Genomic DNA, 26,633 nt, shown 5'->3' with positions numbered 1-26,633 from the left:
AACTTGTGGAGACTTATTTCTTTCAGCACAGATAAAAATCTCTTTAACATGTTACCTTCTGTCCTGCATTAAAAACCAAAAGATATGTTCCGTTCTTTATTCTAGGGAACTTGGAAAAAATACATAAAAGTGAAAAAAAAAGAAATACAAACAACTTGTAAACAACCATACTACCTTTTTTGCCTATTAAGAGTCATTTAAAAACTGTTAACATTTTTGTCTTCTTTAAAATTGGAATAATGTATGATTCTCACAGACACATACACACAGATAGCTTCGTTACTTTAACATCTTTTCATGAACATTTCCTTACACTATTAAATATTCTTCCAAAACATAATTTTAACTGGCTGCATAATATTTTTCTATCTTGATACAGTGTGTTTGTTTAACTCTTCTATTTTGGATAAGTAGTTATTTTGTGTGTGTGTGTGTTTCCTGTTATCATAACATTATGAACGACATTTTAAAGAAATCTTAAACTTTATGTTTCTGGTTAGCTCTGTAAGGGGTATAGTTTTAAAATGGGAAGTGTTAGGCTGACATGTGTGAGAGTTTTGTGTTAGAAAAATAAGTGATACATACTTTATTTTTTAAAAATACAGGCAGTACATATAAGTATAAAGAGACAAGCAGTCTAGGCACCCACATCTTACCAACCAGTAATAACCTATGTTAACGTTTGGTGAATATCATCTTATTTATGCTTATATATAGACAGAAAGGAATAATTTCATAATTATGGGATTATGCTATTTAAAAAATAAAAATTTAAATTATGATTTTGTTTGAATTTGGTAACAAGGGAAAAATACCTTAAACTCTAGGTAAATGCTGAACTCTAGGTAAAGGTTTCTTTGCCACAGAACTCAGGTTCTGTAAGATTTCACTAAAGTTAGGAAAATAATTGATAAAAAATAGTAGGAAATTAGAGTATTTTTTAAAACTGCATGTTAAAATTTAGATATTAGCTATTAAATCCCTGCTGTGAAAGATGAAGTTGAGTGGTATTAATACATTCTGCCATCTCTTTCTTCAGTTCTGAGTTTTATGTTGTTTATATTTTTGCTTTTTCAGGGCATATAGTAATTGCTTTCTGTTTACCAGAAGTTAGTCTTTAGCTATATGTTTAGCTTTGGTTCTATATTTAAATGGATTCAGTGCTTACCATCATTATCTTTTCCATAGCTTTTCTATTTCTGTGGCTTTTGTTCTGATTGAGTTTTTAGTTGTCTTGTTTTCATCATGTTTTCTCAGGGCCACATGGGTGCTGTGTATTCTGTCTTCTTTCATGTTTAAAAATGGCTATTAATGGAAGACAACTTGGTAGGATCAACTTTTTTTAAATTTAAACATTAAAACTATGAAACATTTCAGACATAAAGACAGTTCTATATCCACCATGGAGATGATAGATGTTAACATCTTGCTGTATGGGTTTTGAGATCTTTTTTTAAAGTAATAAAATAAAGCCTTACATTCTATGCTTTCGCCATCTCTTAATCCCCTTAACATTATCCTGAAGTTGATATTTATCATTTTTGTGAATGTTTTTCTGCTTTACTTTTAACACTTACCTGCATACCTTTATATAATATGTATTTTCGTTTTAGATTATGTGAAAATATATTTGTTATAGTATTCTGTTGTTTTATACTTTTTGAACTTGCTTTATTCACTTAGCATGTTTTAAAGAATTATCTGTGATGGTTAATATAGATGTAATTTGTCTTGTAAATCATGGGATAATAGTTATTTATTGCCTACTGGCTAGAAAGTTGTTTTAAGTTTCTCACTCTTACAAATATTGCTGCCTTGAACATTCTTGTACATGTCTATTTCCATGTGAGAATTTCCTAGTGTTAACATTTAGAAGTGAAACTGTTGGGTCCTGCACACTTTTACCTTTACTAGTGTTGTTGGAAAGGAGTGTGGATCCAGACCCCAAGAGAGGGTTCTTGGGTCTTGTGCAAGAAAGAATTCAGGGCAGTCCATAAAGCAAAAGCAAGTTTTTAGAGAAGTAAAGAAACAAAAGAATGGTTACTCCATAGACAGCCCTCAGGGCTACTGGTTGCCCATATTTATATTTCTTGATTATATGCTAAACAATGGGTGGATTATTCATGCCTTGCCTTTTTAGACCACATAGGGTAACTTCCTGATGTTGCCATGGCATTTGTAAACCATCATCCCTCTTGCTGGTGGGAATGTAGTAGTGAGGATGACCAGAGGTCATTCTCTTTGCCGTCTTGGTTTTAGTGGGGTTTAGCCAGCTTCTTTACTACAGACCGTTTTATTAGCAAGGTCTTTATAACATGTATCTTGTGCCAACTTTTTATCTCATCCTGTGACTAAGAATGCCTTAACCTTCTGGGAATGCAGCCCAGTAGGTCTCAGCCTTATTTTACCCAGTTCCTATTCAAGATGGAGTTTCTCTGGTTCAAACACTTCTGACAGTAGGAATTACCAGATTGTTCTTCACAGTGATTGAATTAATTTATGCTCTTACTAGCAATAATTCAACTCCAGCTCTCTTCTTTCCAACATGTAATTTTACTTCCTTAATTACTAGAAATATTTTATTTGTATTGATTTACATTTCTTCTGTGTGCTGTTGTTTAATATGCTTTGTCTATTAAAATTCTTCTAGAGTTAGCATTTTTACTACGTAACCCAAAAAGTATCTGAAACAAGTCTCAATTAATTTAGGAATTTATTTTGCCAACCTTAAAGACATGCTGGTGACACAGCCTCAGGAGGTCCTGACAACATGTGCCCAAGGTGGTTGGCTTACAACTTGGTTGTATACATTTTAGGGAGACATAAGACATCAATCAGTATGTGTAAGATGTACATTTATTTGGTCTGGAAAGCTGGGACAATGGATAGGGGGGCAGTGGAGAGTGGGGACTTCCAGGTCATAGGTAGATTAATAGATTTTCTGATGGCAGTTGGTTGAGTTATTATCCGAAGACGTGGAATCAATAGAATGGAGTTATGATAAGAGGTTGTGGGGACCAAGGCTTTATCTTGCAGATGAAGCTACCGAGTAGCAGGCATCAGGGAGAATAGATTGTAAATGCTTCCTACTAGAACTAAAGAGTCTGTTCTGTCAGTCTTAAGGTTTGTGTTGATTTTAATGGGAATGAGGCATGTCCACTCCCTCTTCTCATCATGGCCTGCATTAGTTTTACAGGTTAACTTTGGAAAGACCCTTGGCTAAGAGGAGTTGTATTACCGTTCTCTAGAGGGGCAGAATTAATAGGAGATACATACACACACATGCACACACTCACACACACACATACACACACACGAGACTTTATTAAGTATTAACTCACATGATCACAAGATCCTACAATAGGCCTTGCGTCTGCAAGCTGAATAGCAAGGAGAATCAGTCCAAGTCCCAAAACTGAAGAACTTGGAGTCTGATGTTTGACGGCAGGAAGCATCCAAGCACAGGAAAAAGATGTAGGCTGGAAGGCTAGGCGGGTCTTGTCTTTTCACATTTTTCTGCCTGCTTTATATTCTAGCTTCACTGGAAGCTGATTAGATGGTATCTACCCAGTTAAGTGTGGGTCTGCCTCTCCCAGTCCACTAACTCAAATGTTAATCTCCTTTGGCAACACCATCACAGACACACCCAGAAACATTACTTTGCATCCTTCAATCCTATCAAGTTGACATTCGGTATTAACCATCACAGGAGTCCATTCAGATGGTTGGGGGGGGCTTATAATTTTATTTTTGGTGTATGCCAACTTGCATAAAAACTTGTCCCTGGGCCAGGCACACTGGCTCATGCCTGTAATCCCAGCACTTTGGAAGGCCAAGGCGGGCAGAGTTTGAGACCAGGCTGGCCAATATGGTGAAACCCCGTCTCTACTAAAAATACAAAATACTAGCCAGGTGTGGTGGCATGTGCCTGTGATCCCAGCTACTAAGGAGGCTGAGGCAGGATAAATACTTGAACCCAGGAGGTGGAGGTTGCAGTGAGGTGATGTGGCACCACTGTACTCCAGCCTGGGCAATAGAGTGAGACTCCATCTCCAAAAAAAAAAAGTTGCCCCTTTTGTTACTTATTTTTTTTTTAACAGTATACTGTTTCTTTCTTTCTTTCTTTCCTTTCTTTTTGCAGTATACTTTTAACAGTATACTTTTTAAATACACTGATGCTTTTTCCATCAGTGTATTACAAAAGTTTTAGGGAGTTAATCCCTAATCCATTGACTTTAGCCTACTCTTTGATTCTGTGTTGGCAGAAGGTGAGCCCATGGTGATTTTTTTTTTAACCCTCTTTACTATTGGCTGGGTAGGGGCCAAGGGAAAACTTCCCTATTGCCTTCTGAAAGTTCTTTGAAAAATCAGCTGACTAAAGGCAGATTAATAGGAAAAATGGAGTAAAAAGTTAATAAGATGCACGCAGGGGAGAACCACAGAGTGTTTACTCCCAACCCTGCAATGGATTCAGAAGCTTATATGCTGTCTTGAGGTTATAGAAAGAATGGGAGCTTGGACTGTGGCAAAAGAGGTTATGGTGGCAAAACAGGTAATGAGATGGAAAGAAGAGGAGGACTTGGCTAGCGAAGGTGGTCTTGTTGGCCGGGTGCGGTGGCTCACACTTGTAACCCCAGCATTTTGGGATGCCAGGGCAGGCGGATCATCTGAGATCAGGAGTTCGAGACCAGCTGGCCAGCATAGTAAAACTCCATCTCTATTAAAAATATAAAAATTAGCCAAGTGTGGTAGCACACACCTGTAATCTCAGCTACTTGGGAGGCTGAGGCAGGAGAATCGCTTGAACCTGGGAGGCAGAGGTTGCAGTGAGCTGAGATTGTGCCATTACACTCCAGTTTGGGCAACAGAGCAAGTCTCCATCTCAAAAAAAAAAGATCTTGTTATGTAGATGAAAGCTCATGGGTTGCAGCCCTCAGACAATAGATGGTGAATGTTTGTTTCAGACCTTTAAAGGTGTCAGACTCTCGGTTAGACTTTCCTAGATTAGACATGGAAAGGCCCTCAGTGAAAGCCTGGCTGCATCAATGTAGATTTTCTCTATAGATACAAATCTCCAAAAGACAGCTTTTCAGGGCTACTTCTGTTCGCAGGCCCTCTGAATAGCAATCTCAAATTATGTCTAACAAGTATAATTGGGGTAAAATATTTTGATTTCCTTAGCTGTCTCTTCTAGCTATGGTAGAAGAGGCCATGGTAAGCATGGCCATCCCTAAAATAGTATTGTAAAGACTTGGCTGATGTGGGGTTGGTATTTGTATTCTTGTTTAGGATACGTATTCAGTGACCTGTAGTTTTCAGAAACCATTGTTTAATTTAGTAAACTTTTAGGGGCAGATATTTACTTACTAAATTATGGTAACTGCCTCTTATAACAATTGAATAATGAAATATTTCATGTTTATATAAATAAAGCACTGTGGGAATCATAGAAATCTGTGAAGTGTGTAATACTGAATCTTGAGGTGTTCAGTGCATATTGCATCCATTATTTTACTAAGCTCCCATTTCCATGAGAGAAAAACTCTAGAAGGCTTAGAGGACAGTACATTTAATATGAAGCCAATTCTATGCCCTATACTCTGCTACCTGATTTAGGGGATACCAAGATGAACAAAGCATACTTCCTAAATATCAAAAGCTTATGATCTGATTGGGAAATCGGACATGTTCCCAAATCTAATTAGAGATTGCCAGGGTTCCTAAGCCCCCAGGGACTCATAAAGCAGCACAAACTTGCAAGTGAATGTTTCCTGGAAGGAAATGGTTGCAATTAGAATTTACTAGTTCTTGTTTTCTGTTCTTCTTCCTATATAGTTTTGCTTTTAAAACCTCTTAATGTTCAGATTCTGATTGCTGAATATTTTGATATTTTTCTATGCTTCAATGTCTCAGACCTAAGTCTTTTATTATTATGTATATATTCTTTACACAATTTTACTTTTAAAACTTTACCAGCCACCCTATTTGCTGACTAATTTTTGGTACATGCAAATCAGAAATTTTCTGGAGAATCTGTCAAAGTGTTCTTACTTAATTTGATTAGGGAAAGAAAACCTTTGATTACTAATTACCATTGTCATTGTATTATCAATGCCTTTGTTGGATAGAATACTAGTATGTTAGCTTGTGAAAACTAAAGCGTTGGAATATTTTGAAAACTTAAAAATTTAAATAGTTTTATAAATCCAAACACTATCATTTAAAATGTCTTCTGCTTTTAAAAATTGCATTGAAGCAGCTTTGTTATCAAGCACATGGGCTTGCTGCCTGATAGTGCACAGAGATTAATACTATGTGGCACTGCCTTTTGAGAAAAGAAAGGCTTTACTGCAAAACCGGTAAGCAAGAAGTAGGAACAGATTCAAATCCATCTCCGCAGTTTAGGTTCTAATGCAACTGGTAAGGGATCAGGGGGCCAGGAAAAGGATGATGTTGGCTGGGCAGGGTCTAATTGGAGAGCTTCAAATTTGACCATTTGTGGAAAGGTATATTAATGTGGATTATAGCCTTAGATCTTCCGGGCCAATGAACCCCCTATTTTTTGGTCACATCCCAGTATTCTTGGTTCTGAGGGGAGGATTCTTTGGTTATGGGAATTGTTGGAAGTCTAGCTTTTTCTATTGCACATGCCCAGGCTACATGACTTGCAGTCTCTGACTCTGTTACTGAAAAGGTACTTGACATTTTGTTATTGATAGAGTAGGCCCAGTTTTGGCTGGTCCTGTGGTTGTAGCTTCTCCATTTGGGTTTCTAAATTATGATCTCCAAGCCACTTAAGGAGGGAAATCTTAAAAACTAGAATCCCTCTGTGTTGTCATTTTATTAAAACATAATTTGATGGAAGCCATATTTGTCTTGGAAATTAGTCAGCTCTGTTAATTTACATGAATATTAAAATGTGCTATGGTCTTTCCTCTAATTGGATCATTTTAGGTTATCTTATCACCTACCTTTGACCCAGGTATCCTGCCCAAGAGGAGAGCTGTGCTGATTGGGAACCAGTTGCCATGCCACAGGGTATCCTGATTAATGTAATTGGGTTTAGCCTTGGAGTAGGGTGGGTTATTCCCACAGAAATTACTGTGGACTTACAATGAAAGAGTTATGGAAAGGATTTTAGGGAGGCAATCATGTATCTACTCTAAGACACAGCATAGTCACCAGCAAATACATCTCAAAAAGTTCTATGCCTTGATGCTATCAGGATATTGTACTATGGAGAGACACAAATTTGTTAGTTGCCAGACTTAAAAAAAAGGTCATCTTTTAAAAGTAAACTTAAAATATGTCTCAGATATAAAACTACAAAAAGTGAGGTGAACATCATCCCATGATGAAACATATAGACATTTATGACATATATGGGGCATTTCATGCTAAATTGATGGGAACTAGATTGTTGGATTATCAGAAGACTTTGAGAGGGTGAGTGGAGCCCAGTGGGGAGCAGTGTCCTGGAAGACAGACTACCTTAGAGGAAAGAAAGCGTGAGAAGGTGCCAGCCCAGCACACTCAGATGTTTTTCATTCCTTTATGTTGTTTTTTTCTCTTCTTTTTTTTTCTTCCTTTAAGGATTAGAGATCAGCAGGCTATTAATATGTTCGGATCGTATTGACCTATTGGTAAAAAGGCATAATTTTAGGACAGATTTGTAAATACTTTTTTCCTTAGGGAAGATCTGAGTAATATAAATAGAATTTTGAAGAGAGTATGTTTTTGTTTATATTTTGTAAGATTTCAAGAAGCATATTTCTTTTAATTAAAGGAGTGTGAACACAACTAATGAATGTGCCATATAGAGCATGTTGTATTCCAGGAGGGAATCTTGATATTTAGTATTATATTTATGTTTCAGTTTTAACATATAAAAAGGAATTTGACCAGAGTTGTGGTTCTTTTGAAAATAGAAATTTATATAAGATCTTTATCCCACCTGTTTGGCTTCTTTTTTCCTAGGAGGTCTTTGAGAAGTTAATAGTCTTCAACCTTTCCTTTAATTTATTACATTGGTGCAGAAGTAATTGCAGTTTTATCATTAGAAGTAATGGCAACATCCGAAGGAAAGTAGTAAAGCTGTTAGAGATGTCAAAATACTTGTGTTAGCAAGGTTTTTCTTTCTCAGGGCTTTCCATCTCATGTTATTATGACTGGTGACCTATATTATATTTCATTTTAACCAAAGCTGAATCAGAGTACTTTTGGGGACTTACTTTTATTTAATATTTTCACAGTGTTCAGCAAGACAGACATAACCTCCACTTTCGGAGAGCTGTTACTTTAGCTGGGAAAAATATTGTAAATGAATGATTACATAAATAAAATTCCTATTGTGGTAAGTGCTCTGAGCAACAGGGTTAAAGTTAAGATTATATCACAGAGTTCTAACGTACTTTTGGGAGACAAGAAAGGCTTTCCTGAGAACTTGATTTTAAACTGAAATCTGAACAATGTGTGGAATTAGCTAAGCAGTGAGGGTTGGGAGGAAAATAATTGAACATATACAGATGCAGATTCCTTTTTTGTATGTGATTATTCTTAGTGTTGTTTAAAGAAAAGGATTAATGAGTGGATATACAGGTCTGGAGCTCAGAAAAACAGTCTAGTCTGACAATATAAGTTGTGTTTTCTATTCTTTCATCTCTTCTTGTCCCCTTAGTTATCCTCTTCCTGATATTTTTTTTTAAAATATACTGTTTCTGATTTGTGTTCTTCAAAGTTGTTTGGTTACAATTCCAGATTATATCATTTTGAATAGGAATTGAGCATCTGGATTGGAGCTCGTGGTGGTCTTTGTGTAGACCATAAAATGCAGTCGTGTGTGGCTGAACAATGGGGGATATGTTCTGAGAATGCAATAGGTGATTTCGTCATTGGGTGACCATCAGAGAGTGTAATTTCACAAACCTAGATGGTATAGCCTAGTAAACACCTTGGCTGTATGGTATAATCTATTGTTCCTAGGCTATAAACTTGTACAGCATGTTACTGTACTATAGGCAGTTGTAACACAATGGTGAGGATTTGTGTATATAAACATAGAACAAGTACTGTAAAAGTACAATATAATCTTACGAGACCATTATCTTACATGTGTTTTATTGTTGAACTAAACATTATTATGTGGCACACAACTGTACAGATATGTTCTGTCATACTAACAAGAAATGTTTTTACTAGCAGAAGATATACCTGTGTTATGTTATAAAATTTAAAACCACATCACTTTGTTTTCAAAACAAGAAGCTGAAAATTAGACTTGATTTACTAACTTGCAGTTTTTTCATTAATATTTATTTTCAGCTTACAGATTTGTTTCCTAATGGTTCATATTTTTGTCAGATATTGGTTCCCTCTAGCAGGAAAGTGTCTAGACGTAGCAAAGGTTTAGTGGGAAAAACATTTGGAAAATAACCCTAAATTTAAGAAAATTATAATTTGCTAAATTGAGTGTGTATATGAGAATGACTGCCATAAGTCGGTTTTTTTGGTAGTAAATCTAGCTCCATATGCTAGCAGGACTATTTAATGGGTCCCTTTCTTCTGAGCTGTTGGTTTAGAAAACTTAGGCTATCTGCAGAGATCTCTTATCACCTGCTATTAATTTCTAGGAGCACAGATGAGGTAGCTCACTTTCTTCTTGGGTAACTTCAATGAGTAACTTGACTCTGCTATTTCATTTTATTGTAACTCTAATCTTTTTTCCCCCCCCCAAACCAGGTGTTAAATAAGATGACACAGAATGATAGAAATCACTCTAGGTTTTTTTTTTTTTTTTTAGCGTTATAGTGTCTTAGAGGGAACCTTTGTCATCTACTCTAATGTTCTACTGAGGACAGGAGATTCATGATATGTAGGTTGACTATTTAATTTTATAACATTGGAACATGATGAATTGGGTAGGACCCTGAAACAAGTATAAAGTGGAAGTATCTTGGGAAAAACAGGTGTGTGCTCATTCTAGTTATACCACAGCCTTGCCAGATCATCATCCAAACTCTGCTTGAAAGTATTTTTGCCTCACTAAAAATCTAGTGCCATGGGTAGCTCCAATAGTAAAAAAAAAAAAAATTTTCTTTTTCTTTTTTTTGAGACAGAGTCTCACTTTGTCATCCAGGCTGGAGTGCAGTGGTGTGAACACTGCTCATTGCAGCCTCCATCTGCCAGGTTCAGGTTATCCTCCTGCCTCAGCCTCCCAAGTAGCTAGGGCTACTTATTATTTGTAGAGACAGGTTTTCCCTGTGTTGCCCCAGGCAGGTCTTGAATTCCTGGGCTCCAGCAAGCCTCCCATCTTGGCCTCCCAAAGTATTGGGATTATAGGTGTGAGCCACCACACCCAGCCATGTTTTTTATTGAGCTAAAATTTATCTCATTGCAACAACTCTTACTCCTGGCTCTGCCCTCTGATACTAAATATAGTAATAATATGATAGTATATAAATGCATTGGCTTTTTAGATCACTTTTTTTTTTTTACAACTTTAAAAATGATGTCTTTTAAATTGCAGTTCTCTTCCTGTAGGTCCAACCTACATCCAAATTAAAACAGAACAGAAATGAGAAGACAAATTTAAAAAAGCCACACTGCTAGCTGACCCACCAGGCTCTAATGTAGTGCTCTGCTTGCCAAGCAACACTTGATAGCACATCTACACATTCTTTTCTTGGTACTTTTAGGGAACATTCAGTGAGGACTCTAGCTTCTCAAAAGCAAAACATCCAGTTATTACATTAATGTTTTACCACCTTAAGATAGAATGAAAGGTTATCATATAGGATACATGCCAATAAAAGTAAAAGAAACGATCTTTATACCCTAGAAGGCTGTACTTCCAGCTAGAATTAATCATAATGCTTACAGTTTGCTTAGCATTAAAAATGCTCAGTATACATCTATAAAGACTAGCTACAAATACTTTTAAAACAGCTTTTTGGTCATTTTTTTTTCTTTAGACAAAAAGAAAAAAATTATGGTTCATTCACCATGCAACTTTTCACCACCCTGGTTGATATATTAAAGAGAGTTTAATTTTCATGTGCTGTATTGCCCACATTTTTTCAGGAAGCTCATAAGTAGGAAGAGCTGGAATGATAGCTTTTGAAGTGGTGTATAAATAGGACACAGGGCCTAGTGCATCACTGTATACACGTAGGTCCCCTCTTCTGCCTCCCTTCTCCCCTGTTTTTTTCGGTTTGGTAATTGTTAATGAATGTCAAATAGAACCATTGGACAACGTGATTAAGAGAGATTATTCTCAAGTGGAATTATCTAATTTGATAAACATTTTGTTTTAACCCTCATAATGGATTTGTTTAAAAGGCGAAGTTGGTTAATTCATAGAGGCAATTTTGTTGCTGGCAAATATATTAAAATTACAGTATTTTATTTAAAGTAAATTGAAAGTTACATGCTACAGTAGGTAGAGGTTTTGACTGAGTTACTGGGTTTTACTGTTGATGCATGGCAGTATTCAGATATTATAATTTTGTCAAAATAAAACTGTAGGTGTTAGGTAGAGCAGTTGAAATAAATTGAGGCATGTTTTATAGCTTTATTTTGGAGCTTATATATAAAAGTGTTTGTAGTTATTCCTTTCGTTGTAGTTATTTGAGTAAATTTTGACAGTTTTAGAAAATAAGTTGGTCATTCTGGGGAGCACATTTATGTGTTCGATGTGGTACGAGTTTTTTTTTTTTGTAAGAAACTGGAAGAGTGCTGTTTTGCATACAACATTTTTCATTTGTAAAGCTCGCTGTATCTACATTTGCAGCTTTAATAAGAGATGTGGAAAAGTGGTTTTCCCTTTTTGACACATTTGCAATTAATTGTTTCGGTAATATTAACAAGTAAATATCTGTACTGTAGTTTTATTTGCCTTATGTTAGCTCATCTAACATTTTTGGTCTAAAAATATTATCACTTAAAGATAATTAAGTGATGAATTCTCCTGGGTATCTTGTAGTAGGAAAACATGGGAGATGCTTTTTAATATCGGGTGCAATGTGTTGCTAGTCAAGAGGGTAGTCATTTAGTGCCTGCTTGGAAAAGTGCTGCAAGTAAATATAAATTTCATAAGGCTCATAATCATAAAATTCACTTGTGAATATTTGGTCTTAGAATTCAATTTCTGTGAATTGATTTAATTATATAAATCTTAGTGTTATGTTTGTGGAAAGAGTGGTCTTAGTAACTTCAGAATTGGTTTTAGGCATGTTTATGACAGTTTCGTTAAGTTATAATACATTTACTATGTTACAAAAATGTTTTGCTAGTGTGATCATTTACCAACACATGGAAAAAGCAGTGTAGTAAATGGCACTCTTCTTTTACTTTGCATTTGTTTATTTATTTTAGGGATGAGTGACTACTGATTGGATTATTAGAGAGTACCACATCATTTCTGTTTGAGGTGATGAAATAAAGTAAACCAAATAAAAGGGAAGAAGTGGGAGAATAGTATTTGTTAAATCCTTCTGTGTGTTGGTTGTTATATTAGATGCTTTCCAAATATTATTTTACCACCCTATGAGGATTTTGGCTGCATTCAGAGCTAATAGGTGAACACTAAGTCATGGAGAAGATTTTATCAAAGGTCCTAGAAGGTAGAACAATAATTTACATGCTTTCCTTTCTTTCTTTTTGTTTGTTTGTTTGTTTCTTTTTTTTTTTTTTTTTTTGAGACAATGTCTTGTCCTGTCATCTAGGTTGGAGTGCAGTAGCGTGATCACAGCTCACTGCAGCCTTTTCTAGACTCAAGCATGTGATTCTCCCACCTCAGCCTCCTTAGTAACTGGGACTACAATCATATGCCAGGCCTGGCCAATTTTTGTATTTTTTTTGGTAGAGATTGGGTTTCACCATATTGCCCAGGCTGGTCTTGAACCCCTGAGCTCAAGCAATCCTCCTGCCTCAGCCTCCCAAACTGCTGGGATTACAGGTGTGAGCCACAGCACCCAGTCTAAATCCTATTTTTCCTAAATTCCAAAATTCATGTTCATTTTGCTACATTATAACATTCAAATTTGTATGTATACTAGCTGTGTTACAAAATTTATTTGGGAAATTATTTTTAACATTGAATTTCTTAGAGTAACAGACATAAAATATGAAAATTAAATAATATGGAAAACTAGTAATTTCTTTAGAAATCAAGATTCCAGTTTTAAAAGTATCTTAAAAATTTTTAATAAGGATTTTTGGTAAATATATTTAAGGATCAAAGTACTTCTTGATGAATTACTTTTTATAGTATTGATGCCTTTGACTCATTAGTTTGTCTGCATGTAGTTATTACCAATTCCTGAAGAATGACTATTTCGAAGATTACCATAAATGAAGTAAAAGGTGTTCAGTCATGCTGCTTGGCTTTGATTCTTTACTTTATCCTTTCTTACTGTTGTGACGTTTGGCAAGTTACTTTAGTCTCTGTACTTCCTGTTTGTTTGTTGTTTTTCTTTTTTTTTGGTGATAACAGTGTCTGTTTCCTAGGATCTCCTAGGTTGTTGTGAAGATTGAGTTAAGTGATTAAAGACCTCAACATGATATTAGCATTTATTGATTCTTAATGAATTTTTTGAGAACAGTAAATTCTAGCAATGAAGAACATTTGCTAGAATTTTATATAAACATCAACTCATTTTGCTTTAGTAATGTTTTTGTTGGTTTGTTTGCTTTTGAGATGGAGTCTCGCTCTGTCGCCCAGGCTAGATGCAGTGACACGATCTTGATTCACTGCAGCCTCCACCCCCTGGGTTCAAGAGATTCTCCTGTCTCAGCTACCCGAATAGCTGGGATTACAGGTGTGTGCCACCACAATAGGCTAATTTTTATATTTTTAATAGAGACAGGGTTTCACCATGTTACCAGGCTGGCCTCAGACTCCTGGCCTCAAATATCCACCCACCTTGACCTCCCAATGTGTTGGGATTACAGGTGTGAGCCACTGTGCCCAGCCTTGCTTTAGTAATTTTTTTTGTACTTGGGAAATCCTACTTATAGTACTCCACATTTTTAAAATGTTTATCTGTTTTATTCCATTTCATTAATTCAGCTTTCATTTCCAATTATTGTCGATTCAAATGTAGTAGAGATGGTATTGTGGCTATGTTATTAGGATTTTTGCTTTTCTTTGTAGTATGTAATAACTCAACTGTCACAACTGCATACTTCCTCTTCCCCATAGCACCAGACCTTCTCCTTGTACAGTCTCTCCTGTTTCAATGAATGGCTTCACCAGGCCAGAAACCATGGAGTCTTCTTTTGGTACCTGATTTTAAAGTTACAGTAGGTCCCCTTATCCAAGGGATGTGGTAGACCCTTGATATCTACTGTAGGATCATGTGAATTTGAATCTATTTTGAATCATAATTTTTTCTTTATGAATTCTTAACAGTTTGAACTTCCCTCTTTATTGTAAAGAAACTGAAAATTCTGATCTTAATGACTAAGTCTTTACAAATTGTTTTTCAAAAACTTTGAAATACTAGTGTGATTTTGTATACTATCAAAAAATGCCATTTTACTTTGTGTTTGGCCAAAAAGTGATCCTGTGTCTGAAATGATAAAATCAGCTTAAAATTTAAAAAACAAGTAACATACATTGGTGTTTTCTTTTTGTTTTGTTCTCTTAGCTTCTTAATGAAGAGGATAACTCAGAATCATTGGCCATAGAGCAGCCATCTACTTCAAACCCAGCACCACAGGTTGTGCAGGCTGCCTCTTCAGCACCAGCACTTGAAACTGACTCTTCCCCTCCACCGTATAGTAGTATTACTGTGGAAGTACCTACAACTTCAGGTATGAAACAGCTAGTAATGTTTTATTAGTTCTTTTTTTTGACATTTTGATTTCGTGTATTAAGTCTGTTAATGGGCTTATATATGCGCATGGATATTTATATATGTGTACACATACTGTGTGCACACATAAATGTACAAATGTATACACACACATATATGCATGTATTTATGTGTACATACTTTATAGCCATTAAACAAGATACTGATGAGTGTGAGTGAGAATGTGGTATGTGTAACTGTAGGTGAAGGGTGTACGTGGTGTTATCCCATACATATGATGATTATTCTTGACTACAAGGCAGTAATTCCTGTTTGCTACTGTTCATCTTATTCAAGTCAGTCTAAAGAACTAATCTATTTTTCTGACTACAATTTTTATTTCCTCAGCAATGATAAATTATTCAGTTGGATCATTTTTGTATACTAGTGTGATTTTGTATACTATCTAATTTGATGATTGTTTAATTTTGTGTGTGATAAGTGCTCTAGTCTAGTAATTTCTAAATCTAAATAACTTCTCTAAATGTTTTGTATACTCATTATGAAATGTTTTCATTGTAAAAATCAGTTATTGAAAAACATTTTAACAGAAAACATTTTTCACTAGAATTTATCATTCTGTAATTAATGTCATTTACTGCTCTCAAATTAATGCCAACTTTCTCTGGCTGTCATTTTTCATTTGGAATATATAAACTCAGTATTTCTCCTACTAAATTCATTTTTTTTGTGTGTAGTTACTGAAAATTATTTTTTCGTGGTGTCCTCACTAATGAAATTAATACATGCTTACTCCTTTTATTTGCATAAAATGTTTATTTGGACCAGGTGCGGTGGTTCACGCCTGTAATCGTAATGCTTTGGGAGGTCGAGGTGGGCAATTATGAGGTCAGGAGATCACGACCATTGTGGCTAACATGGTAAAGCCCAACTGCTACTAAAACTACGAAAAATTAGCCGGGCATGGTGACACATGCCTGTAGTCCCAGCTATTTGGGAGGCTTAGGTAGGAGAATCGCTTGAACCCAGGAAGGTGGAGGTTGCAATGAGCTGAGATTGTGCTACTGCACTTCAGTCTGGTTGACAGAGTCAGATTCCATCTCAAAAAAAAAAAGTTTATTTGATGAATGTGCTTGCTCATTGCTCAGTTTCATGCACAGTTTTTATGTTGATATCCAACAATTTTGTCTTTCGCTATAAGATTTAACAGGTGGTTTGATGCCTGTTAAAATTTATTACATGCTAAACAATAATTCAGTTATTTTACAAGTTTTTACAATTTAGGTAATATGACTTTGCTACCTTAGATTTAAAAAAATTTTATTTGATTTTAATCTTCAAGAAAGAGAGTAAGTTGTTTTCCCAATGATGTTTATATCTGAGTAATGGAAGACGCTCTTAATAATTCTAAGAGTGAAATTGTGATCCTTTTGTTGTGACTACCATTGCTATTGCTGTGTAACAAACCACCCCAAATGTAATAGAGTAAAATAGCAATCATTTATTGCTGCTAATTCTTATGGTTCTGGGAGTGAACTGGGCTCAACTATGCTGTTCTCTCATGGAGTCTTATGTAATTGTTGTCTGATGGTGACTGGGGTTGGAATCTCAAAAGCTTCCTTTTTCACATGTTGGGTGGTCTACACTGGCTTCAGCTAGGACCACAGCTGGTGCTACTGGCCAAGACAGTTATATGTGACTTCTTGTTGTGGCATACACTTCCTCAGTAGAGTGCTAGCTGGGTTCCAAGAACAAACATTCTGAGAGAAAGTCAGATGGAAGGTATATCACCTGTTATGATACTGCCACTTTTGCCATATTTGGTTGTTAGAAATGAGTCACTACTTTTAGTCCTTATTCAAGAGGAGAGGAATTGATCTCTACTTCTTGGTGAGAGGAGTTTTAAAGAACTTGTAGACTAACTTTGAAAACTCACAACTGCACACTTCCTCTTCCATATAGCCCCAAACCGTCTCCTTCTACAGTCTCTCCTGTTTGAATAAATGGCTTACATAGGCCAGAAACCTTGGAGTCTTCTTTTTGGTACCTGATTTAAAAATTATAGTAGGCCCCCTTATCCAAGGGAGATGTGTTCTCAGAACCCCAGTGGATGCCTAGAACTACAGCTAGCACTAAACCCTATATACTGTGATTTTTCTATACATACTGTGTTTCTTTTTTTGAAATGGAGTTTTGCTCTTCTTGCCCAGCCGGACTGCAATGGTGCGATCTCGGCTCACTGCAGCCTTCACCTACTGGGTTCAAGCGATTCTCCTCACTCAGTCTCCCGAGTAGCTGGGATTATAGGCATGTGCCACCACACCAAGCTAATTTTGTAGTTTTAGTCGAGATGGCTTTTCACCGTGTTGGTCAGGCTGATCTCGAATTCCTGACCTCAGGTGATCCGCCTCCCAAAATGCTGGGATTACAGGCATGAGCCACTGTGCCCAGCCCATACTGTGTTTTTCCTATTTACATAATTATGATGAAGTTTAATGTTTAAATTAGGCACAGTAGGAGATTAACAACAAATAATAAACTAGAACAGTTAGGGCAATATACTGTAATAAAAGTTATGTGAATGTATTCCCTCTTTCTCTCTCTTGAAATATCTTGTACTCTTCTTTATGTGATGATATGAGATGATAAAATGCTTATATGATGAGATGAAGTGAGGTGAATGACGTAGGCATTGTGATGTAGTGTTAGGCTATTATTGACCTTCTGACAATATGTCAGGCACAGGATTGTCTAGGTGATCCTGGACTGCAAAACCATCATGATGTCGATTCTTGAAAGTTGAAGGTTATTTTGCCAAAACCTTTTGGAAGAACATTGTAACTGGAAGTCGTTGTCTCTTTTCTATTAACTCATTGAAGTGTTGCTGCAGAGGTTTTAGTGCTTCAATGGTCATATGGGTGTCTTTGATACTGTGTTCCATTGAGGATCACTTTCTATAATTTTGACATTTAATGTCTGCACAATTTGAAATACTTCAGCAAATTTTGGTAATGGCCACCTTACTGATTCTGCTTCATTTTCTTCTTCCTCTTCCTCTTTGTCTGTAGATGACCCTAACTCTTCCATGTCCTCATTTATTAACACATCAGCATTAGTGATTTCCAGCACTGTATTATGTTCATGTAAGGGTCTGTATCAATTGCTGATCAAATATGATTAAATACTAGGCAAGTGTATGTGTTCTTGACAGACCAGATGGTGCACTGGTCAAGGGGCTGAAGCAGTGAGGTTATATTTGGAGGTCAAAATAAAACCTTGACATTTTCATTTTCATAGCAAACAGATTCAGGATGGTCAGATGCATTGTCTATTATTAGTAGGACTTTAAATTTCAGCTTTTCTTCTTTCAAGTAGTTTTTCACTTCAGGGATGAAGCATTGGTGGAACCATTCCATAAACAAGATGGCTGTCACTCATACTTTATATTGCCTGAATTTGGGCAGATAATTTTTCATTTTTTCTTTGAGGGCACATGGATTCTTCACTTTGTACAGTATGCCTGGCTCTGTCACATGCCCTGCAGTGTCACCACACAGTACCCGAGTTAATCTGTCCTTCCATGTTTTATGCCTTCATGCCTCCTTTGAACTTTGATAAATGTCAGTTCTATCAGGCATATTCTCCCAGAGAGCCCAGTTTCATTGCAGTTGAAAACTTGTTTAGACGGTATCCTTTCTCCTTAATCAGCTTCTTCAGCTCTGCCAGAAATGCGACAGCAGCTTCTTCATTAACAGACACAGACTCTCCAGTAATTTTATATTTTTCAGTCCAAACCTAATCCTCAATCTGTGTGACTGTTTATTTGCAGTAAATGGCCCAGTGTCTCTAGTTTCAGGAGATTCCTTGCTGAGATCTCCATATAGGCTCGGTGCCTTCTGGTGCAACACATTGCCATCAATCAGAACATGTTTCTGCTTATGTCCTTCACCTACGAATTTAATTCCTCTTCCATCTTAACTAAGCAGTTATCACCCACTGTGGCCAAAACTTTGGCAGTTTGAGATGTGACAGCAAAACTAGCACAAATTTCTTTTTCCTTCACAATTTCACAAATAGAAGATTCGTTATTACTGTAGATCTTAACAACCTCAGCCTACAATTTTTTTCTTTATTAAGGCAAGAACTTTCACTTTTTTACTTAAAGGAAGTACTTTACTGCTTCTCATTGGCATATCTGAATTTCCAGCGTATCTGTTCTTGTGTTTTGCAGCCATTATTAAGTAAAATAGAGTTACTTGGACACAAGTACTCCTATACTTCAATCGTAGATTAGATAACCTAGAGCTGCTAAATGACTGATGGGTGGGTAGTGTTGACAGCATATATACACTGGACAAAGGGATGATTCATATCCTGAGCAGGACACAGTGGGTTGGTGTAAGATTTTATCATGTTATTCAGAACAGTACACAGTTTAAAACTTATGAGTTGTTTTTTTCTATAGTTTTCTATTGAATATTTCTGGATTGCAGTTGACCATGCGGTCACTGAAACTGTGGAAAGCAAAACCATGCATAAGGCAGAACTACTGTGTATGGTTTTTCTCTTTTAATTTTTGATGACATGAGATATCTTATTTCTTTAAGCTAATCTAGCTCCATGTTCTGAAATACATGATTTTTCATGTCATGTTCTAATCTATTCTGGATTTAGATTTGTGAATATTTTAAAGTATTTGCAATATTAGTGAGATCTATAACTTCATGCTCTTAGCAGATGGAGAGAAGAGGTAGAGCTGCTAAAATTTCAGACAGGAGATACTGGTAGTTTGGACTAGGGTGCTGGTAGTGAAGAAGAGTACGCAGATTCAAGCAATATGTAGGAAGTAAAAATCAATGCCTTGGTGACAAATTGGATAAGGATGAGGGAAAAGGGGTTAAGAATGATGCCCAAGTATTACTGAAAAGGAACAGGTTTGGGATGAAGATCAAAATGTTATTTTTTTGTCCATGTTGAATTTTAGGCGCCTTTGAGAACTAAAGAGGAGATATCAAATAGGCAGTCAAGTGATAACAAATAGACCCATATCAAATAAGCCTGAAATTCAGAGGAGAGGTTTGGGCTGGAAATAAATTGTTGCAAATCAACTGCGTATAGTTGGTAGTTGAATTCTTAATCCATGAATAAAATAGCAGGGGAGAGAGTAGAGAATAGGAAGAAGTTGTCTATGCTGAGAAACTACAATATTTAACAGTGAGTAGAGGAAGATGAGCAGGTCGGCAAAACAGAAGCTGGAGAGGTATGAGAAACATTAGGATAGAGTCATCCAAGGACCTTTGGGAGAATGAAGTTAGATAAAGGGTAACGGAGAACCTTGAAGACTAGCAGTACAAGTAAAGAAGAACTATTAGGCAGATAGGAGAGGACTCTGAAAAGAATATTCTAGAAGCCGAGAAAGGAGAGAATTTTTTAAAAAGAAGTAGCTGGTCAAGAATTTAAGAAGATTATACCTAGCAGTATTGTGTGCTTACTGCATACCTGTCCTTTCTCCAAGTTCTTAGGTATATAGCTCATTGATTTTCCAGCCGTCCTGGGTAAATCACATCTGTAAAAATAAGATCCATTTTACAGAGGAGAAAACTAAATCATGTTAAATAACTTGCCTGTGTCCACATAGCTTCTCATTGGTAAAGACAGAATTCAAGCTCAGATATATCTAATTCTAAAGTGTACAGTCATGCTCTATAATTGCAGTGTCCTGTGATTTTGGCTATTTGAAGATCAGTGGTCACTTTTGCTGTAATGGATTCTTTGGACTGTTACAAATAGAAACCTGGTATATAATGGGTTAAAAAGAGCACAGATATGGAGGAAGCAAAGACAGCAAGTGGTTTTAATAACTACAAATGGAAGCATCACACATGCTCAAATTAGGGGAATCAAATATATTTTGAAATGATAGTATGTTTAAATATTGCATAGTCATTAAAATTATGTTTTTTTGAAGACTTTACTAATATCACTTACTTTGAAATAGCAAATTTAAAAAGAAGCATATAAAATGACATACATGATGTGATCCCCATTATTTAAGAAATAGGTGAACATTGCCATGTAAAGGAAATTCCAAGATATGTTAAAAATAATCACTAAGTCTGGATGGTATAATTGGGTTATTCTCACTTTGTTTAAAGATGTATGCTCATGCTGCATAACAACATTTTGACCAGTGATAGACTGTATATACAATGGTGCTGAAAAATTTCTGTCATCTAGAAACATGGTAGCTGTCATAAGGTTGCATTACTCATGTGTTTGTGGCAGTGCTGGTGTAAACAAACCCACTACACTGTCAGTTGTGTACAATTCTAGCACATACAATTATGTACAGTATATAATACTTGATAATGGTAATGACTGTATTACTGATTTGTGTATTTACTATACTATTATTATTTTAGAGTATATTTCTTCTACTTATAAAAAGCAAGTTAACTGTAAAACAGCCTCAGGCAGATCTTTCAGGAAGTATTCCAGAAGGCATTTGTTATCACAGGAGATGACAGCTCCATGTGTGTTTTTGCCCCTGAAGACCTTCCAGTGGGACAAATGTAGAGGTGGAAGATAATGATGTTGATGATCCTGACCTGGTGTAGGCCTAAGCTAATGTGTGTGATTTGAGTTGCAGTTTTTAACAAAAAAGCTAGCCAAGCATGGTGGCACGTGCCTATAATCCCAGTGCTTTGGGAGGCTGAGGTGGGAAAATCACAACCTAGGAGTTTGAGACCAGCCTGGGCAACTTGGTGAAACCCCCAGTCAACAAAAAATACAAAAATTAGTTGGGCATGGCAGTGCACACCTGTAGTCCCAGCTACTTGGGAGGCTGAGGTAAGAGAACTGATTGAGCCTGGGAAGTTGAGGCTGAAGTGAGCTGTGATTGTGACACTACACTCCAGCGTGAGTGACTGAGTGAGACCTTGTCTTAAAAAACAAAAAAAGTTTAAAGTTGAAAAAAAATTAAAAAATAGAAAAAAGATTGTGGAATAAGGATTTTAAAATTATTTTTGTACACTGTACAGTGTGTTTGTGTTTTAAGGTAAGTGTTCTTATAAAGGAGTCACAAAGTTAAATTTAAAAGTTTATGAAGTAAAAAAGTACAGAAAGCTGAGATTTGTTATTGAAGTAAGAAAAATATTTTAAAGTAAATCTAGAGTAGGCTAGGTGTACAGTATTTATAAAATCTCTGGTAGTGTATGGTAATGTCTAGGCCTTCAGGTTCACTTGTCACTCACTGACTCACCCAGAGCAACTTACAGTCTTACAGGCTCCATTCATTGTAGGTGCCCTATCCAGATGTGCCATTTTTTAATATTTTATACCATATTTTTACTGTACTCTTTCTATGTTTAGATATATTTATATAATACAGATACTTAACATTGTGTTGCGGTTGCCTAGAGTGTTCAGTATAGTAACATGCTGTACAAGTTTGTAGTCTGGAAGCAATAGGCTATATACCATATAGCCTAGTTATGTAGTAGGCTTTACACTCTAGGTTTGTATAAGTATACTCTGTGATATTCCACAAAGACTCAATTGCTTAACGCATGTCTCAGAACATATCTCTGTCAGTAAGTGATGCATGAATGTATTTTAAACGTGGGCTGTGCTAGATTTTGCAGAGATTGTAGTCTCCATTAGATCACTTTTTGGCTAATTTTTGTAGATCTGAGCAACGTAAATAATTATACGTGACATTTGTATAATGCTTCACAGTTTACAGAGTCCTTTTGAATACTCTTCTGTTTTATCCCATAATAGCAAGTAACAGCCCTGCTGTATCAGTTTTATGGATGAGAAAGTACAGCTTCATAGTGCTTAAGTGATTTGCTTGAGGTCACACAATTCTAAGAGGAGGATTCGGACCTGGAGCTTGCCAGACTTTAAATCCTCTGGTTGAGAACTACTCTCTTGAAAGAGTAGAAGAAAAATAAGTAAAATTTAGAAGTGAAAAAGCTGTAGCAATTCAGTTTTCCTACTCAACTTTCATCTATTAGTAGGAGGGATTTTTTTTTCTATCTTGAATATTAAAACCTTTCAAAAATTTACATTCTTGGTATTATAAAAGATCACATCTCCTTGGATAATGTGTGCCATTCTTCCAGTTTTTAAAATTTACAATTTTAATGTTACTGCCTTAAAATTTGTGTTTCTACTTCGATTTTGCTTCTACTCTATTTTCAGAACTAAGGAAATCCGTTTCCTTGACCACTTCTGTTTTTACATCCTGGTAATCTTTTTTAAGAATTTGACTCTTGTTTCTTGTGTTTGATAACATTCAGTATTATACTGCTAGTACCAATTCCATGTGATTAGATGAAAAATGACCTAACTTCGGATCTTTAGCTCTTATTGATAGCATTAAAAATTGTTTTAAAACTTATATGCATGAAAATACAGAAGTATTGCTAGAGTAAAATGTGTTTTTAGGTTGGAAATGCAAGAAATTCTGATAGAGAAAATTGTAAACAAATAAAAAATACAAGCATACTTCAGAAATATTGCTAGTTCATTTTCAGACTACTATAGTAAAGCGAATATCTCAGTAAAGAGAGTCACACGATTTTTTTGGTTTCCCAGTGCATATAAAAGTTATGTTTACACTAAACTCTTAAGGGTGCAGTAGCGTTACGTTAAAAAAATGTACATATCTTAATTTAAAACTATTGCTAAAAGATGCTAGTAGTCATCAGAGCTTAAGTGAGTTGTAATCTTTTTCTTGGTGGAAGATCTTGCTTCAACGTTGATGATGATGGCTGCTGACTGATCAGGGTGGTGGTTGCTGAATGTTGGGGTGGCTATGGCAATTTTTTTTTCATCTTTTTTTTTTTTTTTCTTTAAGAAACAGGATCCAGTGGCACTCTCATAGCTCACTGTAGTCTCGGACTCCTGGGCTCAAGCAAAATCCTGAGTAGCTGGCACTATAGGGACAGCTATTTTTTTTTTTTTTTTTTAGTTTAATGACTTTAAAAATGGAATCTCCCCATGTTGGCCAGGCTGCTCTCAAACTTCTAGCTTCAAGTGATACTTTTGCCTAAGCTTTCCGAGTAGCTGGGATTACAGGTGCAAGCTACTGTGCCCAGCTCCAGCTGTGGCAATTTGTTAAAATAAGACAGCAATGAAGTTTGCTATACCAATTGACTCCTTGTTTTATGAAAGAATTATCTGTAGCGTGCAGTGCTGTTTATGGCATTTTACCTACACTAGGACTTCTTCCAAAACTGGAGTCAGTTTTCTCAAACCCTGCCACTGCTTTATCAGTTAAACTTATGTAATCTAAATCCTTTTTTGTCATTTCAACAATGTTCACAGCATCTTCACCAGGAGTATCTCCCATCTCAAGAAATCACTTTTGTTGCTCATCCATAAGCAACTTTTCTTCAGGTTTTGCCACGAGGTTGCAGAAATTCAGTCACATTTTCAGGCCCCACTTCTTTTTTTTTTTTTGACTGGTAATAGAATTTATTCAAATGTGACTTAATATAGGCGCTGGGGCTTGCCCATGGTGCTCTTGATATATAAGGCCCGGACATTCTGCCAGTTTTTCTTGAGCAATGACACCAAGAAATTGACAGCCAGGTGAATGTTATACACAAGCTCATCGTCTGTCATCTTCACATGACCAACAGCCACAGCCAGACATAACACCTTCTTCATTTGGAACTTGATCGTGGACTTCACCTTATCCACTTTGGCCACCATGTTTTCATTGTGTGTGAGCAGGGAGGGGAACTTTCCTGCCTTATTTAGGCCTGGACCAAGGATTCGTGGAATCTGCTTGATCAGAGACTCTGAGGCCAAAAACGCATCATACTTCTTGGCCAGCTTCTTGACCAGTTTTTTATTCTTGTTGAGTTTTTTCAGTGCTTCGATGTCCATGTGGGGGATATCCATGGTCAGGCCCCACTTCTAATTCTACTTCTTGTTTCTACACTGAAGTCTTGAACCCCTCAGTCATCTGTGATGGTTGGAATCAACTTCTTCCAAATCCCGTTAATGCTGATATTTTGACCTTCTCTCATGATCCTGAGTGTTTTTAATGGCATCTAGAATAGTGAATCCTGTCCAGAACGTTTTCAGTTTACTTTGCCCAGATCCATCAGAGAAATCACTACCTATGGCAGCAATCGCGTTATGAAATATATCTCTAAAATCCTAAGACTTGAAAGTCAGAATGACCCCTTGATCCATGGGCCACAGAATGGATGTTTTGTTAGTAGGCATGAAAACAACATTAATCTTCTTGTACATCATTCAGAGGTCTTGAGTGACCAGGTGCATTGTCAGTGAGCAGTAATATTTTGACATCTTTTTCTTTTTTTCTGAGCTTTCAACAGTGGTCTTAAAATATTCAGTAAACCATGCTGCAAACAGATGTGCTGTCATCAGGCTTTGTTGTTCCATTTATAGAGCACTGAGTAGACTTAGCATAATTCTTAAGCGCTCTATGATCTTCAGAATGGTAAAAGAGCATTGACTTCAACTTAAAGTTCCCAGCTGAATTAACTCCTTGCAAGAGAGTTCAAAGGGCTGCTGCCCTTTGAAGCTTTGAAACCAGGAATTGACTCTTCTCTAGCTCTGAAAGTCCTAGAAGGCATCTTCCAATTGAAAGCTGTGTCATCCACATTGAAAATCTGTTGTTTAGTGTAGCCACCTTCGTCAGTGATCTTCGCTAGATCTTCTGCATAATTTGCTGCAGCTTCTACGTCAGCACTTGCTGCTTCATATTGCACTTTTATGAAGATGACTTCTTTGATTAAACCACATAAACAAACCAACCTCTCCCAGCTTCCAACTTTTCTTCTGTACCTTCCTCTCTTCTCTCAGTCTTCATAGAATTGAAGAGAGTCAGCACCTTCCTCTGGACCAGGCTTTGGCATATAGGAATGTTGTGGCTGGTTTGATCTTCTAAGTGGAACTAGAACTTTCTCCATAGCAGCAAAAAAGTAGTTTCCTTTTCTTATTACTTGTGTGTTCACTGTAGTAGCACTTTTATTTTCCTTCAGCAACTTTTCCTTTGCATTCATAACTTGGCTGTTTGGGGTCAGAGGTCTGGCTTTTGGTGTATCTTGGCTTTTGACATGCCATCCTTGCTAGGCTTAATTGTTTCTAAGCTTTTGAATTAGAGTGAGAAACGTGTGACAAAACATATACAACATTTATATTCTATGAGCATGGTTTGTGGTGCCCCAAAACAACTACAATAGTGACATCAATGATCACTGACCACAGATCACCATAAAAGATATAATAATAGTACTGGAAACATTTGAAATATTGCTAGAAGTACCAAAATATGACAGACACACAGAGTAAGCACATGCTCTTGGAAAAATGGTGCTGATATACTTGTTCAATGCAGAATTGCTGCAGACCTTCAGTTTGTAAGAAAAACAGTATTTGCAAAATACATGAAAGCAAAGTATATAAAACTAGGTATCCTTATATGAAACTACTGTAGTTATTATGGAGGAAAATACAAAAGTGATGTCAAACAACATGGTGCATGCTACTTTTAGAATCTACCTTTTTTTTTCATGTCAGTGACTCTAGCATAAGTCTAATGAGTTGATTGAACTGTAGCATTTTACTTTGCTACTTATGTTGTAGTGAGTGATGTGGTTTTATTTTTAAAATAAGCAGTCTGTATCTTCTATTGTAATGTATTTTTGGAGATTACATTTCAAAAATTTGAGGGTGAAATACTTCATAAAAGAAAATCTAAAGAACTAAATGGATAAAGGAAAAATGGGAAGAGAAAGGGATAAGAGTGAAAAAAGGTAAAACCTTTATCTT

At 36.2% G+C, this 26,633-nt stretch overlaps 1 protein-coding gene across 1 annotated transcript in view; it reads left to right on the top strand.

Annotated features, from left to right (window-relative positions):
• Nucleotides 1–26,633, top strand: part of NDFIP2 (Nedd4 family interacting protein 2) — a 74,294-nt gene that overhangs the window by 27,403 nt on the left and 20,258 nt on the right. The window contains exon 2 of the mRNA XM_012445361.3: nucleotides 14,649–14,814. Coding sequence (XP_012300784.2) covers nucleotides 14,649–14,814 — 166 coding nt within the window. The remainder of the gene's footprint in view (nucleotides 1–14,648; nucleotides 14,815–26,633) is intronic.

Source organism: Aotus nancymaae, unplaced genomic scaffold (genome assembly GCF_030222135.1).
Source record: "Aotus nancymaae isolate 86718 unplaced genomic scaffold, 86718_ANA_hifiasm-v0.15.2.pri h1tg000048l, whole genome shotgun sequence".
Lineage (NCBI taxonomy): Eukaryota > Metazoa > Chordata > Mammalia > Primates > Aotidae > Aotus > Aotus nancymaae.
Note: the sequence above shows the minus strand (reverse complement) of the source record. Positions and strands in the feature narration are given on the sequence as shown.